This window comes from Myotis myotis, unplaced genomic scaffold (assembly GCF_014108235.1).
Source record: "Myotis myotis isolate mMyoMyo1 unplaced genomic scaffold, mMyoMyo1.p scaffold_m19_p_15, whole genome shotgun sequence".
Taxonomy (NCBI): Eukaryota; Metazoa; Chordata; class Mammalia; order Chiroptera; family Vespertilionidae; genus Myotis; species Myotis myotis.
In genome coordinates this window covers 6,679,755-6,697,228 of record NW_023416319.1, presented here as the reverse complement: position 1 = coordinate 6,697,228, position 17,474 = coordinate 6,679,755, and the positions used below count along the sequence as shown (strand labels likewise).

General features: G+C 54.8%; 2 protein-coding genes across 5 annotated transcripts in view; both read right to left on the bottom strand.

Annotated features, from left to right (window-relative positions):
* Positions 1 to 4,285: 4,285 nt before the first annotated feature.
* Positions 4,286 to 10,550, bottom strand: CUNH10orf82 (chromosome unknown C10orf82 homolog). Its single transcript, XM_036337331.1, has 5 exons — positions 9,825 to 10,550; positions 7,139 to 7,357; positions 5,553 to 5,739; positions 4,946 to 5,043; positions 4,286 to 4,517 (listed from the first exon to the last, which is right to left on the bottom strand). The coding sequence occupies exons 1-5, from the start codon at positions 9,877 to 9,879 to the stop codon at positions 4,348 to 4,350; spliced, it is 729 nt and encodes a 242-aa protein (XP_036193224.1). The 5' UTR covers positions 9,880 to 10,550; the 3' UTR covers positions 4,286 to 4,347.
* A 1,915-nt stretch (positions 10,551 to 12,465) lies between these two features.
* The window catches only part of HSPA12A (heat shock protein family A (Hsp70) member 12A), a 111,762-nt gene continuing 106,753 nt past the window's right edge, over positions 12,466 to 17,474 (bottom strand). For 3 of the 4 annotated variants that reach the window (XM_036335850.1, XM_036335849.1, XM_036335851.1), the window contains one exon: positions 16,020 to 16,654. In XM_036335850.1, coding sequence (XP_036191743.1) covers positions 16,020 to 16,654 — 635 coding nt within the window. Of the gene's footprint in view, positions 16,655 to 17,474 lie in introns of all 4 variants that reach the window. The other variant, XM_036335848.1, reaches the window with a different exon arrangement.

Below are 17,474 nucleotides of genomic sequence, written 5' to 3'. Positions count from 1 at the left end.
GCTCTGCCTGCCTGGGCCGTCTCACAGTGACAGCTCACCTGTGGAGGGCTCCCTCTGGGCCGGGCACCAGGGGACACCTGGCATCTTTAGAGAGTGGAGAGTAAAATGCTTAGGGGACCCAGAGGCCTTCTGGGAAAGAAGCCAGGACCCCAACTTTTGAAATTCTGGGGTGGGGAGGGGGTCTGATGAGCAAGGCCTGGGAGCAGGGCAGAGAGGTGAGGGCATCGGGTCTTGAGCCTTACTTGAACTTTTCATGTTTGCCTTTTTATTGTTCCTTTCTGGTGCTGTTAGCTGTGCTCAAAAGGAAGCAGAGGGCCTGTGAGGTTTATGTTAGCAAAATGCTAGGCTGGCGTGGCTCAGTGGTTGAGTGTTAACCTATGAACCAGGAGGTCAAGGTTTGATTCCCGGTCAGGACACATGCTCAGGTTTCAGGCTCGATCCCCACTGTGGAGAGTGGATGTTTCTAGCTCTCCTTTCCTCACTGAAATCCATATATGTATATATATCTCTACACAAACACACACATATATATATTAAATGGTAAGCCACACCCTTTGTGAACATTACCCCATTTAATCCTCCCAAACAACCTCTGAGGAAGGTATTCTCATTTTATAACTGAAAACTAAGGCTTAGGGTGCCTAAGTTTCACACCACCGACGTGATGACACCGAAGCCCAGCTCTCAGCATCCTCCCTCCATTGTACCGGCTCTGTCACATTCATTATACTTTTGTGTTTCCTGCTTGTGCTCTCTTCTTTCTTGAACCGATTCGATGTAGAAACCATGGTGCTAGAGCGAAGTGACAGCCACGGCCGAGAGCCTGTTTAGAACCAGCCAGTCACCAATCCCAGGCCCCTAAAATCATCTCTCTACCGGCCCAGACAGACAATGCTCTGGCAATTATAGTCTGGCGAGAAACAAAAAGGATAAAGATTAAGGAAAGAATCGCCATGCAGAACGGCATCAAGAAAAGGAGTTACAGATTTGCACATTGAACCTGGTGATCTTAATCTTGAAATTGTGGAGGAATTAGATACTATTAATCAATTTTTTAAGTTCCCTTTATTTCTTTGGTAACTTCATTGGGTGGTTGTTTTTTGTGTTTTACAGAAGCCATTTTTTACTTTCTTATTTATTATTATTTTAAATATGTTATTGATTTGTTTAGAAAGAGAGGAAGGGAGAGGGGGAGAGAGAGAGATAGAAACACCAATTGGCTGCCTCCTACACACCCCCTACTGGGGGTTGAGCCTGCAAGCTGGGCATGTGCCCTGACCAGGAATGAACCGGAGACCTCTTGGTGCAGGGGATGACACTCAACCAGATGAGCCACACCTGCCGGGCCAGGAGCCATTTTGTAAAGATTGGTATCAGATGAATTAGAGCAGTGGTTCTCAACCTTCTGGCCCTTTAAATACAGTTCCTCATGTTGTGACCCAACCATAAAATTATTTTCGTTGCTACTTCATAACTGTAATGTTGCTACTGTTATGAATCGTAATGTCAATGTCTGATATGCAGGATGGTCTTAGGCGACCCCTGTGAAAGGGTCATTCGACTGCCAAAGGGGTCGCGACCCACAGGTTGAGAACCGCTGAATTAGTGGGAGCTTACATTTTGATGCATGATGTGATCCCGTGGATGAGGTTAGCACCAGGGCAGTTTCGAGGAACCGCTGTGGTCGTGGGTCCCCTTAATTTCAAGGGCAAAGATCTCAGTGAGCTTGAGCCCAGAGCAGTGATCCCCAAACTCTGTGGTTTGGGAGGGGGGACCAGCCAGCTACACCTCCCGTGGTTCGTGTCTGAGAGGCCGGACGGCAGGCTCACTGCTCCCGCCCAGGCAGGTGAGGGGCCTGTCTCCTGTTTTCTCTTCTTGGACTTTGTGGGTCACGCTCCCAGGGCTTCTGGAAACTGGAAAATATCCCAACTACTCCCTGAGCCTTGCCCCGCCCTTTGAAGAGAGTGTCAGCTACCTTGTGCTGAGATGTGACTTTTTTTTCTGCAAAGGTATAATCTCTGAAAGATTAAAATATCTCCTAATCAATCCAAATAAGGATTCTGTTTTTAAAATATATTTTTATTGATTTCAGAGAGGAAGGGAAAGGGAGAGAATCATTTATTGGCTGCTTCCTGTACGTCCTCTAGTGGGGATGGAGACCGCAACCTACGCATGTGCCCTAACAGGGAATCAAACTGTGACCTTCTGGTTCATAGGTTCATACTCAACCATGGAGCTACACCAGTCCGGCTCAAATAAGGACTTAAAATAACATTTCTTACTGATTATGTTAATGATAGCTGTTGCCTGTGGAAAATTGGGGGTGGCAGACAAACAAGAAAATAAAAATGACCGATAGCACCATCATCTAAATAACCATTGTTGGCATTATGGTTTAGCTCCCTCTACACACCCTTTAAAAAAACACACACACAATAAATAGGATTTGTGTGTGAGTACACACATAGGTTTGCTGTTATGCCTGTGTTTTGCCTGTACTGTATCATGTTTTCCCCAGCAGCATTTTTCTATCACACTGTTTTGAATAATCAGGTAGACTGCAATCCCAGGTCCCGTGGGGTTTGGGCGGTTGTTCTGGCTTGTATGACACTCACTCTTTACACTCCTGCTTGGTTGTTTCCCTGGACAAGGGTCTTAACCATTTCTGTGCCAGGGGCTACCTGGCTGCCTGGAGAAAACGTGGGCCTCTTCTCAGAATAATGTTTTTAAATGTAAAATAAAATACAGGAGCTGACAGAGCAAATAAATTATATTGAAATAGTATCCAAATAGTAAAAAGAACCCATTTGTGCAATAGCATGTTCCTTTAGGCCTGTATTGAACAGCAGCGTGTCAGACAGTGTGGTGGCTCTAAGAATCCCAATCATGGCAGAGTAGTGATCGCAGTAGCATCATCTCTGGCATCGTTTGTAACGAATGTCATGAGTGTGAGGAGGTGTGAGAATTCCACTGGTCTAAGGTGACAGGTATGGCTGTGGTGTGTTCCCTACATTCATGAAAGCAAGCCCAAGTTTCACTCAGTGAAAACCAAGATATAACTTCTTTTTCTCATCAAAGATTTGACTCCTGGTTCCCACTGCGGGGACACAGGGGTCCAGGGAGCCTGGAGAACATCCCCGCCCTGGGGGGACCCCGGCAGGAGCTCCCCACATCGTCGGGCCCTGAGCAGCTTCGAGCCTTTTCATGCCGAGGCCTCACTGCCCGGCAGCCGCTTCCATTTCTTCTGAGTGCCCATGAGGGCGGACAGAGTGCACCTGGCAGCGGCAAGAGGCACTTAGCCAGTGTTAGGGGTAGAATTGTGTCCCCCAAAACAGGTATGTTGAAGTCCTATGCGCTGGTACCTCAGAATGCGACTTATTTGGAAACAGGGCCCCTACAGACCTAATGAGCGAAATTTAGATGAAGTCATACTGGAGAAGGATGGACCCTAATCCATGGTGACCAGCGTCTTCGTAAGAAAACACGAAGACACAAAGCCATGTGAAGACACGAAGTCACAGAGGGGTGCCCACTGGAGCCCCAGCCGGTTTGGCTCAGTGGATAGAGCATTGGCCTGTGGACTGCAGGGTCCCGGGTTCGATTCCGGTCAGGGGCACATGCCCGGGTTTCAGACTTGATCCCCAGTAGGGGGCGTGCAGGAGGCAGCTGATCAATGATTCTCTCTCATCATTGATGTTTCTAACTCTCTCTCTTCTTCTCTGAAATCAATAAAAATACATATAAAAAAAATACCCACTGGAATTATGCACCAAGGACCACCGGCACAGCTCCAGGAGCTGGGAAGAGGCAAGGAAGGATTCCTCGTTAAGGTTTCAGGGGGAGCCTGGCCCTGCTAACTCCTCGAGTTTGGAGACTTCCAGAAATTTCTGCTGTCTGACGCGGCCCAGGTTGTGGCCCTCCACGGCCAGCAGGGCTCTCCCGGGGACTGGGATGCTGCACACCCAGGTAGGGGTGGGGGTGGCCTCTGTGACAGCGTGGGGACTCCCAGGTCAGGACGCTGATGGGACCGCCAGGTTCCAGGGCCGGCAGGGCTTCCATCACAGCCTGGCCCAGGGGCACCGTGTTGCCTCCGGGTTAGGAAGACATGGGCCCCACCTGGCTCTTCTCGGGGTCGGAATCAGGGAAAACCTGATCAGGAGGTCAGAAGCTGCTGGGATGCTGAGAAGTACTCTTTATTCCCACAGGACAACAAAAGGTCTTTATCGCTCAGGACACCCACTCCAACCAGCCAGGGTGAAAAGGATTCCCAGGTACAAATCTCCCTAGTCCTGCTGGGGGATGAAGGGGGCAGGTTCTCATGGGAGACTGGGAGCTCCTGAGCGCCCCCTAGAGTCCACTCTCCCTGGGCGGCTCTCCGAGGTGGCTCTTGGCTGAGGACAATGGCTCCAGATAGAGCTTCCTGTTGCACCACTGATTTGGTCTCTGAGCCCAGCCACACGTCCCCGAAGGCCGGGGGTGCTCGGTCGGGGGCATTCCAAGGCCAGGACAGCTGCTGTCTGCAAGACAAACCGTCCGTGGGTGCAGGCAGGTGCCCGGCGGTGCAGACGCCCGTGCCAACATGCCACCCCTACCCCCCTCCCCTTTTTAAAAACAGCAGGAAGGGCCCTGGGCCGGTTTGGCTCGGTGGATAGAGCATTGACCCGTGGGCTGAAGGGTCCAGGGTTCGAATATAGTCAAGTGAAAGGTCCAAGGTTTGATTCCGGTCAAGGGCATACCTGGGTTGCAGACTCAATCCCCGGCCCCAGTCGGGGCGCATGCGGGAGGCAGCCCGTCGATGTGTCTCTCACATCAGTGATTACGTTTCTCTCTCTGTGTCTCCCTCTCTTCTACTCTCTCTAAGAATCAATGGAAAAATATCCTCGGGTGAGGATTAACCAAAAAGAAAAAAAATAGCCAGCAGGAAGGGAGGAGAGCCCTGGCTCACCTGGTACGGAAGAGTCCGGGTATTTCGGCAGCCATTCGTGCTGCAAAACTTTTGGAGAAGGAGCAGGAGGAGGCTGCGTGGACCTCCCTCCGTATATTCTAAAATAAGGACAAAAGTCATGGAGTCACTCCTTTGATTAGTAATGGAGATAAGAATAAACAGAACCTATGCCGTTTCTGTGCGAGCCGAGATGTTTATTTCTAATCCTTACCATTTATCCTAAAGGGAAGGATTATCATCTCCATTTTACAGAAGGGAAAACTGAGGCCACACGCGCCACCCTGTGCCGTGCCCTGCCCCTGCCCTCCCTCGGCACCCTGGGGCCTTAGGCTGCTGCCAGGAGGGTGACCCCGTTGTTGGTTTTCACTCCCAGCCTCTCCCTGTAAACCAGCAAGGACCACAAGCAGGACTTGCGGAGAATGCTGGGCACAGACGGGGAATGCGGGGCGGCTGGCCACGAGGAAGGCCGGGCAGCTACAAACGAGGCCCGTGGAAAACAAACCAGACACCACATTGTCCTGGTGCTGGGATGGGGCAGCGGGAAGGCCTGGCCGGGGTCGGCCCTGCCCCTTGTCGCCTGCGTCCCGCCCGCCCGAGCCAGACTTACTCCTCATAGGGCTTCAGGTGCGCTCTCTCGGACCGCTCCAGGAGGTCCATGAAGTCCCGGTGGCAGTTCTTGGCCATGACCGAGTACCGGGTGGCGCAGCCCAGCTCGGTGACCCTGGCTCTGGGCAGGTAGCCCGCCCAGCCGGGGATCGGGGGCTCCTCCAGAGGCTTCCTCAGGTGTCGGCATTCTGTACAGAGACCCACGCTTCCTGAGGGCTCGGAGAAGCCACCCCTGGGCAGGGCCCCCGAGTTGGCTAGCACCCCAACAGTTAGCCCTGGTGGACCCCTAGGCCTGTAGGGGTCCTAATGGCAGCTGCCACTGGCTGGTGGACTCTCCGTGCCAGGCACCTTGGTTGGAGTTACACATACAGCCTCCCATTTCATTCTCTCACAAGCCAGGGGAAGTTGGTGCTATTATTACCTCCACTTTATGGAGGAGGAAACGGAGATTTTAAAGAGGTGAAGAGGCCGGCCGCGTGGCTCAGGGGTTGAGCGTCGACCTATGAACCAGGAGGTCACAGTTCAATTCCTGGTCAGGGCACATGCCCAGGTTGCAGGCTCGATCCCCAGTGGGGGGCACGCAGGAGGCAGCCAATCAATGATTCTCTCTCATTATGGATGTCTCTATCTCTCTACCTCTTCCTTCCTCTCTGAAATCAAAAAAAATATATTTTTAACAAAAGAGGTGAAGAGCCCAGCCAGCATGGCTCAGTGGTTGAGCATTGACCTATGAACCAAGAGGTCACAGCTCGATTCCCGGTCAGGGCACATGCCCAAGTTGTGGGCTCCATCCCCAGTGTGAGGCGTGCAGGAGGCAGCTGATCGATGATTCTCTTTCATCACTGATGTTTTTCTCTCTCTCTCTCCCTCTCCCTTCCTCTCCCTGAAATCAAGAAGGAAGGAAGGAAGGAAGGAAGGAAGGAAGGAAGGAAGGAAGGAAGGAAGGAAGGAAGGGCCATCCGCCCTGGAACCTGCCTGCAGGTTTGACTGCCTGGCTGGCTGACCTCGGGCGCTTGCACATTTGTGAGGTAAAAGGTTACTGCCCCATCAGCCTCCTCCAGTGGCTGTAAAAATCCAATTAGGCCACTGAGTCCCATAACCTCAGAGCTGGAAGGCACCCTAGGGAACATCTAGTCCATCTTTCCAGGCCCTGGCTGTAAAAATTGGAGCCCAGAGAGGGGAAGCAACCTGCCTTCGGTCCCACAGCAAATAGCTGCAGAGCTGGGCTAAATCACAACCTCTTCGGCAAATGCTCTCTGCGATGTCTTAAACAATTGTGAAGCACAAGAATCGTGTCCTTGAAAGTCCTCAAACAGTAGTAATAATAAAGAAAATCAGTCCATTACGTTCCCTATAAGCCTTTACCCCTGAAAAATGGTCCCGGGCACATCACTGTTGTGATGATTAATGGTACATAATTCTATTCTCAGTGGGTTCTGTGGTTATCAGTGCAAAGCCCTGTCCCACCCAGCTGGGACCTGGAGGAGCTGCGTTCAAACCCAGGTCTGACCTCAGACAAGGGACATCCCTGCCGGAGCCTCACTTGGGCCCCAGGGGTGAAGGGGGCTGCCTTCGGGGAGCCAGTACCCAGAAGCAAGGGGTGGTGCTCCTGGTAGTACTGGTGCAGCACCCGCAGGACCGTTTCCTCCCGGCAGATGGGCTTCAGTTTGGGGTCCATGGCCACCGCGTGGCAGAACTCCTTCTGCTGGTCCTTGTAGCGCTGTGTTTTCTCCCGGAAGGCCTGCAGGCAGCGGGACATGTGGTCCTCGCTGGAGGTGCCCTCGCAGCTCAGGTAGGGGATGAAGCCTGCGGGAGGGGAGGGGGGCAAGCCTTCAGCAAGCGCGGCCCAGACTCTCGGCCCAGAGCTTGCCATGTCTTCCTGGGCCCAGGGCTCTGCATTTCCCTAAAGGCCATTCAGACAAGCTGGGCTGCTGTTTCCCCTGCGGCTGGGCCCTCCCACGGCCACAAAAACAATGACCTTGACTCGGGGGAGGGAAGGCCCCTTTCCACCCAGGCGATAACAGTCAGGGTCTCTGCTAGCAAAGCCCCTGAGGTGAGGCTGGACGGTGAATGGGGTGAATGGGGAAAGCGTGTCATGGGCCGAAATGAAGTCTGAGGAGCAACTGAAATCACTCGTGTTTTCAGAGAGAAAGTTTATTTTCCTTGACACTTCCCAAATGCAACTGGGGATCTTTCTTGGCCGACCATTGGGAAATTGCGGGCTTATTAAAAGCACAGACCTATTACACAAAAAGGTAAACTCGTTATCGCTGAGACGCAGCCCAGAACAATTTTTCACCATGTCCCACAAAACAACAGAGAATCATTACAATTAGTATGGGTCAAACACAGCTATGTATTTACACTGGATGCTGAAATCCTACGTACTATAATACTGCCACAACGAAACCACTTTAAAAAAAAAAAAAAAAAGGACAAACGAGGATAAACTGGGTAAAAGCTTGGTTTTAAGCTGCCAAATAAATAAATGAACCCTCCTGATTGAAGCCCAATCTTTTTGCCTGGTCCCCAAGTCAAGAAAACCTGGCTTCATGGTGGAAAGCAAAAACCCCTAGCCCTGGCCACCTCAAAGAAGAATCTAATTACTAGACTGACCTTGAAGTCCTCCAAGGTCAGTCTCCCCAACCCTTGGGCAATTAGCACATACCCTGATGTCAGGGGGGAGACTGGAGAAAGCCAGGGGCCTTGCCACTGTGGCTTCTCCTCTGACAGGGCCACTTCGATTGGTGTAGATTTTTTTTAATATTTTATTGATGTTTTACAGAGAGGAAGGGAGAGGGTTAGAGAGTTAGAAACATCAATGAGAGAGAAACATCGATCAGCTGCCTCCTGCACACCTCCCCGCTGGGGATGTGCCCGCCACCAAGGTACATGCCCTTGACTGGAATCGAACCTGGGACCCTTGAGCCAAACCGGTTAGGGCTCGGTGTAGATTTTATGTCACAAACAGGAACACAAGCTACCTTTTCTGAGTCTTGCTAAGGGCCAAGGCATTTTAAATAGGTTACACAGGCTGGCTCCTTTAATCCCCACAACAATCTTATACAAAATCCATGACTTCCCCTTGCAGTTGGCAGATCTGTACCTCCCCAATACAAGTTCCAACCCCTGGCACCTGTGAATGTGACCTTATCTGGAAATAGGGTCTTTGCCGATGTCCTTAAGGATCAGACATAAGATCATCCCGGATTTAGGGTGGGCCCTAAATCCAACGCCTGGTGTCCTTATAAAAAGGACGGACAGAGCTTTGAGACACACAGATGCAGACACAGGGCAGGAGGCCGCGTGGAGAGTCGTGTGAAGATGGAGGCGGAGGTGGCGGTGATGCTGCCACAAGCCAAGGAATGCCGGGGCCACCAGAAGCTGGAAGAGGCAGGAAGGGCCCTCCCCTGGGGCCTTCGAGGGAGCCCGGCCCTGCCCACTCCTTGGTTTTAGACTTCTGGCCCCCAGAATGGCGAGATAACAAATATCTGTTGTTTCAAAGGACAGCCCTCGGGAACAAATACACCCATTTTACAGAAATATTTACTTACCATCGAGAGGTAAGTAACTCACAGCCATACAGACAATGGCCAGGCAGAACCTGGAAGCTCAGTTTGTTAGAACCCAAAGCCTGTTGTCTCAGTCAACCAGTAGGACCAGGTGAGGCTGGGCAACCGTGGAAGAGGCCCCCGCATCTCCCCTCCTGAGGACACCTGTGAGAGAGCTGAGGGCCACAGGGGTCACTGGACTTGTCACAGCGATGTGACCTGGTACCTTCTCAGTTGCCCAGAACTGGTCAGCCCGTTAGGTGGGGTGACCAATTGTCCAGGTGCCAAGGCATTTCCTGGAACACAGGACTGTCCGTGCTAAAAGCGGGGCCGTTCTGAGGAGCCGGTCATCGTCCCTCACAAGGACACGAGGAGGAACGGGACCATAGGCACCGTCCATCGGAAAACTCCAGAGAGCCCAGCTGGGGAGGAAGGCCAGGGCCTCAGCACTGTGTCCAGTCTGGTCCGGATGCATTTGGTGGACGTTAGCTCAGTGCTCCCTGCACACCGGGTCCCGTCCGGGGAGACTTGGCCTAAGTTGTATCTCTCACTTATCAGAGCCCAGTGATCAGCCACCGTCAACCACGTATCTTAAAAGCCCAAGCACTTGTACTGGCCCCATCCGCCAGACACACGTGAACAATGGGCCAGAGCAGGGCCAGGAACCAGGACTCTGGCTCTCGTGCCAGGCCCGTCTCTGCACCACTTACCGCACCACTTACCGCTGTAGCCTGGGGTGACGGGCAGCTGCCTCATGAAGACCTGGGGCGAGTCCATGGCGTTGTACTCGGCTAACAAGGCTAACAAAGGGAAGACGGGATGGAATTCGCACCCAACGTCCCTGCGTTAAGAACTCACGTGGAGGGAGCTGGAGCCTTGGGCATAGCGTGAGCCTGCCAGGGGGCGGGGAAGGAGAAGCAGCTCCGCCAACGTAACCAGGACTCGGACGTGAACTCAGATAACAGGTGTGCAGACCCCCACCCACCGGTGTCCCTGCTGGAGAACCTGAGGGGGGCAGGGTGAGGCGCACTCACCCCAGAGCCTTTCTTCATCCAGGGGGAATCAGGTCCCCATCCCCCACCCCCTCAGGACACCTGGCAGGGTCTGGAGACATTTGGGGTTGTCATGACTGGGGGATGGGGTGCTCCTGATGTCCAGGATGCTGCTCCACATCCTGCCAATCACAGGGCGTTGTTCCCACAGCAAAGCAGCAGAGCAAGCTCTGGCTGCAGGGGTCGGAAATCCCCAGAGGCTGGCGTGGCGTCCAGGTTGGGTGAGAGAGGAAGGTGGGGACCCTGATCATCAGTTCCTGTGGGTGCCGTCCCACAGCCAGGCCCCTTCCCTCTGCAGGGATGGCCAGCAGGCCCCTCTGAGATGGGCAGGTCCAGCAGCGCGAGTGGAGGCTGCCAGGCCCACCCGCCAAGCCAGGTCATCTCTTAAAAGGGATGCCCTCCCTCCCGGGCCGGTTTGGCTCAGTGGTTGGAGCATGGGCCCCTCGGACTAAAGGATCCTGGGTTCGTTCCCGTGGGAGGTGGGGCACTTACCCTGGTGGCAGGTGGAATGCCTGACTCCAGTTGGGGCGCATGTTGGAGGCAAGTAATCCATGTTTCTCCCTCCCATGGATGTTCCTCCCTCTCTGACTCTCCCCGCCCTTCCACTCCGTCTAAAATCAATGGGAAAAACATGTTAAAAAAAAGTGATGCCCTCCCACTGGGACACGTGGCCTCAGGGCGTGAGGGGAGGGTCGCGGTGTCAGGTTTAGTGGGCAAGGATGGGAATCTAATTTAAACAGTTCAGACATTTACAGGCCGCTTGCTAGGGGACCGCGGGGCTGCATTCTGGTAAAATCCTCATGGCCACACTAAGGGTTCGTTCCTACTCAGGTCCCCATTGGACGGAGGGTGGGTGGGCGGCACAGAGGCTGGATAATTGTGTGAGGGCTGTCGCGTCCAGGGAGGGTGCGGGACGATCTCTAAACTCCGAGGGGCAGGGTTCTGCTGCCCAATCTAACTCCGAGGGGCAGGGTTCTGTTGCCCAAAAGTAAGCCGCTGGGGAGGGAGCAGCGCCCAGCGCGGCAGGTGGTGAGCTGGGAGGCCTGCCTGGAGGAGGGGGCAGGAGGAGCTTGGAGGGGAGATGTGCGAGGGGGTCGGGGTCTGAACGCTGGGACACCGGAGCCCACCTCCCGTTTCGGAGCCCCTCCCGAGTCGCCCACCTGGGCAGGCCTGGATCGCGGCCAGCGGAGCCTCCTGCACACGCGTGGCCTCCGCCCCGCCTCCAGGCCTTTGTGCGCTCACCCGCCAGGGAGGGGGGAGGGGGAGCGTGACGGTTGGGCTCCTCAGCCAGCTCCTCCCCCTCCCTCCCCTCCCCGCCCCCCGCCTCCCCCTCCCGCAGCCCCACATCGGTGCCAGGGAGGCGGGTGAGCCGAGTGAATGTGGGGGCGCTTCACCTTGCGCCCCGCTCAGTAGCCCCACAAATGCCTGGTCTCCAAAGCGGACCTCCTTCCCGGCCTCCCCCAGCTAGCTGGGCTCCCCGGGTTTTGGAGTTGGGGGGAGGGGCACGCGAAGGGATCCAGGTCAAACCGCCTTCCGTGATGCGACCACCAGGGCCTGCGTTGGGGCTGGAGGGCCTGGTGCGAGGCGGGTTTCAAATACAGGTGTTTCCCTTGGGCTCCGCCCCCCGCCCCCGCCTTTGGTCTGTTAGGAAAGGTGGGTTTCCAGGTAGCCTGGACCGGCAGCAGGGAGTAGGGGCAATGCACCAAAATGGGGGGCCGCAGTCCCTCTAACCGGCCTGGTCTTGTGGGCACTGAGGGGGCGGGGACCTGAGCCTTCATTGCGTTGGAATGACAAGAGGCCCGCTGGCCACTCGGAGGGGATGCGTGGCCTCCAGCCTGCTGGCCCCAGCCGCTCCCTAGAAGGCAGCGGAGGCCTGTCCGCCTGTGCACTTGTCCAACACGCGTGTGCTTGTTTGTCTACTGCACTTCCCAGCCTCCCCCCACCCACAGGACCCAGCAGCTTCTGGAGCCAACTCTGGAGGGAGACCCAGACATGGAGCAGCAGCCAGTGTGGTGTGTCCGCTAGGACGCCAGAGGCCCCGGGCACCGGCGCCTGACCTTGAGCCATTTTTTCAACAGCCTTTTCGTTTGCCTGCCACGGAGTTGCCTGTGGCCATGCTGGTTTATCTGCTTCCCTCCCGCTTGGAGGGAAAGGGGCTAGAGACATCAATGGAGCCTTCCCAGGGAGCAGAGGGGCCCCTCGTGTTGGAAGGAAAGTTAATGAAGCTTGCCACACCTAAGGACGCACCTGAAAAATCTACCTCCACCTGAGATGGGGATGGGGAGGTCGGTAGTGATGGATCTAAAATTCCATTTACACAGTCAGAATCGGGGGGAAAAAGTCTGGGCCACACGAAATCCAGAGCTTTGTTTTATTAGAATCTGTGAAGACAGAGTTTGCAGATACAACCTTGTCGAGTCGTGAGTTGCCACAAAGTTCTGTGAAGCTTGAACAAGACCCATTTGAGAATCTAGTTCCTTATTCCAAGCAGACGAGAGGTATAGCATTACGGCCAACAACCTTTATACTAGTCATCCGGTTAAGCCATTTCCCAGCATACGTATGCGGCTTAATCACAGCTATTTTGTCTCTACAATGTGAAGTTCGATCGCCGACTAATATTGCATTTTGACTCCTGGGTATATTGGTGCATGCGATTCTAGGCCACCCTGGCAGTTAACCAGACCTGGACGCTAAAAGCTAAACTTGATCTAAATATCATTCTAGGGGGAGGGCAGGCTCTGTGAACTGGACGCATCTTGGCCACCGCTACGCACACAGGCTCGCAGGGCTCCTCCTCCTTCCTCTCTTTTCTGTAACTTGTCTGTCCTTGAGAACTGACGAATGCCTGCTGTGTGCAGAAAGGGCAGGTACAAAAGAAACCCTTTGACCGTTCTGCTTCCAGGAAAAGTGAACATCGGATAACACGCCAGGGACAGCTGAGTGATGTGTCAAGACAACAGGCCTTGCAGCAACTTCCTAAGGTTAGAAAACGTGTCCGAGTGTACTTGCCCACCCAGTCCGCTTACTCGTGAATATTTCCACGGGGGAAAGGGGAGCAGGGATGGGTTTGGGGGATGCCTTCTAAGGAGTTCCACTCTTGGGGCTGCATCTCTGGGGCCAGAAGCAAGTCCAGTAAAAGGACTACTCCCTCTCCACCCTCTATTTGCCCACATTTCCCGTTTCAACCGGCTGATAGTAAGAGAAATAGACAAGGAGACGTCTTTGACGCAAGGCGGGAAAGGCCTTCCTTAGCCAGAAAGAGGGGGACTTGGCCATGTCAGCCACCCTGACACCTGATCCAGTGAAAGAGCTGGATCTGCTCCCACCGGAGGCCTCCTTTGACCCTGGCGACCTGAGCACCTCCCGCCCATGGACCCCACTTGGCCCTCAGAGGGGCTGCTCTGTCCCACAAGGAGAGCGGGGCAGCCTGCAGAGCCGCAGAGAGTTTCCTGCAGAGCCACTGCTTACAGAACCCAGCGTTCAGCTCGGAGACCGGACAGGAGAATCTGCACATTATTATGCTCCCTTAACTGCAAACTGTGACCCTTTGGGAAGGACGCGTGTGTAGACGAGTCTGACGAAGCTGCCGACCCAGGAGGCCCATGTGCTCCGGGTATTCGGACCCCAGGCACCTCTGTCTGTGGCTCGGTCTTGCGTACACAGTCCATAGGGTAGTATCGGTACAAACTAAGGAGCGGTCAGCGCAGGGAAGAAAGGAAACCAGGGGAAGTTAAAGGCAGCAATGTCATCAACAAAATGCAAAGAGCATTTTCCTATTTTTTAAACAAAAAAAAAGCACATTGTAGAAATAAAGAATCTGTACAATATTCTGATACTGTCTGTACATAAAATTATATTACTTATAACGAAGCTGAAAGGTCCTGTGTGTAGAGGATGGCTGGTCACACCGGAGACCCAGAGCAGGTGCGGGAAGCAGAGCAGGCAGCAGGGACACCAGCAGCACCTCTGCGGCACCAGCGCGCCCCTGGCGGTGGTGTGACTAGCACCCCCTAGTCGTGGTCCGTGGTGTTGCGCGCTCTACTAGGGAATTCTGCGGCAGGCAAGGTGACGAGGGAGACATGTTAAAATGACACGAAAATGCTCGTTCACATCTGCGTATCGGCCGAGGATGGGTGTGAGAATCCAATGCGCATGGAAGTTGGTTCGCCCAGCCTCCCTCCGTGCGTTACGCATGCTCCCAGGGATTTAACACCGGAGCGGGCTCCAGCAGGCGGGAGAGATGGTGCTGAACAGATCGGGTGGGCTGTGATCAGACCCAGGGTTCTTTCTCAACTGGTCCTGGAAGGTTGGAGAAGACTGGAAGGAAGGAGAGAGCACAGGCCCCACCGCTGGTTCCTCAGCAGCCCCTTTCTTAGGCGTCGCCTTCCTCCCCAGGCCCCTCCTGTGAGGGTCAAAAGCACCTCCTCAAGCCGGGTGGGGCCCCAGCCCCACTCACCAGAGGGCAAGTGTGGGATGGCTGTTCTTCCTGCAAACCCTGTCCCGAGGGGAGCCCAGACCGACGGGAAGGCCGGGTGGCAGCTCTGGTCTGCATGTCAGCTTCCGACAAGATCCTAGTGAGGAGCCCTCACACACAGCTAAACCACAGTCCCCGCAGCGTCTACTGAAATCGCAGCCTTGGTCTCCTCGCCAAGATGGGACTTCAGTGCATAAAAGGGATAGGATCCAGGAAACTGCTTTTTCTTTTTCACTTACATCTAGCTGGTGCACAGTATTACACCAGTCGTAACAGTTCCAGGTGAACAAGGTAGCCATTGGACATTTCCAGGAACCTGCTTTGAACCAGCGCCCTCGTGCCGGAGACTCACAGAGCGGCTTTGGAAAACATCTGGCTTGGCCCGTCCAGCGTAGACCTACGGTTCCTTTCGGACGGACTTTAAAACTGATGACGTCACTCACACATTTCTAACCCTTTGAAAACGTAGGAATAAATGGCCAAACCCTTTAGGGGGAAGAGTGTGAGCTGGGAGGACGGAGTTCATTTGAAATATGTTTTCAAAACGAGGAGCTGTTCCGGACTCCTGGGCAACCTCATTTCCTCACCCGGACGTCCTAGAATTACTGATGAATTCGGAAGTGGGGACTTGGCCTCCTGATGCCAGAAGTGACACGGCGTAGGGGACGTTCATTTCCATCGCAGCGAGCTTCTACCTGCTGAAACGCTGAGGTGTCAGCTCTCCCCTCACACCAATCCCCGGGATCCGCCCAGCCACAGTGATTCTCCACAGAACCAATTTGGAATTTAAACGCGAACCTGAAATAGTGCCCAGTGTAGGCAGTCTTCTCCCACCCGTGAAACGCGCTCCAGCTTCCCACCGAATCTCCACTTTCAATCGCATGACCAGGAAAAGCAACGAACTGCAGATGGCGGGGGGGGGGGGGGGGGGGGGCACTTTACAGCAACTGCTGCCCAAAACAGGCGAAAGGAAAAGCCTCAGGGAGATGGAGAATCTCGTCCTGCTCAGCGCTCGCCTTTCGGATCCAGAAGGACAGTCACAGAGCATCCTGGTTCTGCTCGACGGAGGGGTGTTGAGAGCGAGCTCATCCGGGTGCAGAGATGTCCTGGCTCCCTCGCCGGGTGGGTGTTCTGCCGGGGGCCCATGAAACCAGCTGCTCTCCCTTGGGTTTCTTACCCCCAAACCTCAATCTGAATTTCCCGACGCCAGTGTGCCCGCAGAAACCCCTCTGTGCTTCTGGCCCTGGTATTTCTAGCTCCAGTCTCATCCGCCTGCTGCAGCTCGGGTGCGCCGTGTCAAGGGTCAAGGGCAGGGAAAGGACAGTCAGGGTTGAGGTCGGCAGGTGCAGGTGGGCTGAGTCCGAGGGGCAGGCCGCCGCGAGGGCCCGTCAGTAATTCAAGAAGTCGATCCCCACCTTGACGCTCTTCGAGGTGGCGACGTCGACGGCCATGGCCTTGATCTCGGTGTCCCCGAACTGCATGAGGGTCTGGATCTCCCTCCGGGCGGGCGCGGTGCCGCCGGTGCCCGTGAGGTCCAGGCGGAGCGTGCCGCACTTGCGCACCCCGGGGTCGGTGATGAAGCTCACGTTGTCGCGCTCGGAGCTGTACACGTTGATGACGATGACGAGCTGGGAGGGCTTGGCGGGCGTGTAGCTGCGCTTGACCAGCTCGCCCAGCGCCACGGACTGGTCGGCGGCGATGAACTTGTCGAAGACGTCGGTGCACCAGCGGGTGCCGTCCTTCACCAGCAGCTTCTCGGGCGGGTGCTTGCCCTCCACGTAGCGGTTGAGCACACCCACCCCGTAGGTGAGCGGGGACCGGCGCACCTTGATGACGGCGGGGTCCAGGCCGAAGAGCACGGCGCCCTTGAGGATGGTGAGGCCCACGTCCTGGGGGATGATGATGCGGCACTTGTCCCCGAAGGCGGCCTGGACCGCCTGCTGCAGGAGGGGCGCCTCTGCGAAGCCGCCCACCAGGAAGAGGAACTTGACCGTGGACACCTCGGGCTTCTGGAACAGGTCCCCTGCGAGGGGAGAGGGAAGGACACCGTCCTGTCACCAGAGCCAGCAGCACGGGGACGGGGTGGCCTGAGCATGTGGGGCGTGGACACAGCCACCTGGAGGACAGGCTTGGTGTGAACAGAATTAGTGGAGAGCTGGTCCTTTAGAGAGAGGGGGTTGCACACCACTATGCTCAGAGCATCAGCCAAAGCTACTGCTAAGTAGATACCATTTTAGCAGAGGTGGCGATCGTGTAAAGTAGTAATTTGCGATGCCTAAAGGCTACTCCTAACCCTCACAAACCTGTGGCTCTGCTAAGGAAGGCAAGGCAGGCGCTTAAAATGCTGCTCTGTGGCCCTGGTGGGTGCGGCTCAGCTGGGAGTTGTCCCAGGCACCGAAAGGCTGCACCTTTGATTCCTGGTCAGGGCACCTGCCCGGGTTGTAGGCTCGGTCCCCGGTAGGGGGCCTGCAGGAGGCAACGGGCTGATGTCTTGCATTGATGTTCCTCTCTCCCTCTCTCTTTCCCTCTATCTAAAAAGCAATAAGGCCCTCGCTGGTTTGGCTCACTGGATAGAGCGTCAGCTTGGAGACTGAGGGGTCCCAGGTTCGATTCCGGTCAAGGGCATGTACCTTGGTTGCAGGCACATCCCCAGTAGGGGGTGTGCGGGAGGCAGCTGATCGATGCTTCTCTCTCATCGATGTTTCTAACTCTCTATCCCTCTCCCTTCCTCTCTGTAAAAAAGCAATAAAATATATTTAAAAAAAAATAATAAAAAAATAAAAAGCAATAAGAATATTAAGTAAATAAACAAACATTATTCTTTGGTTTCGTAGGGGTTGTGA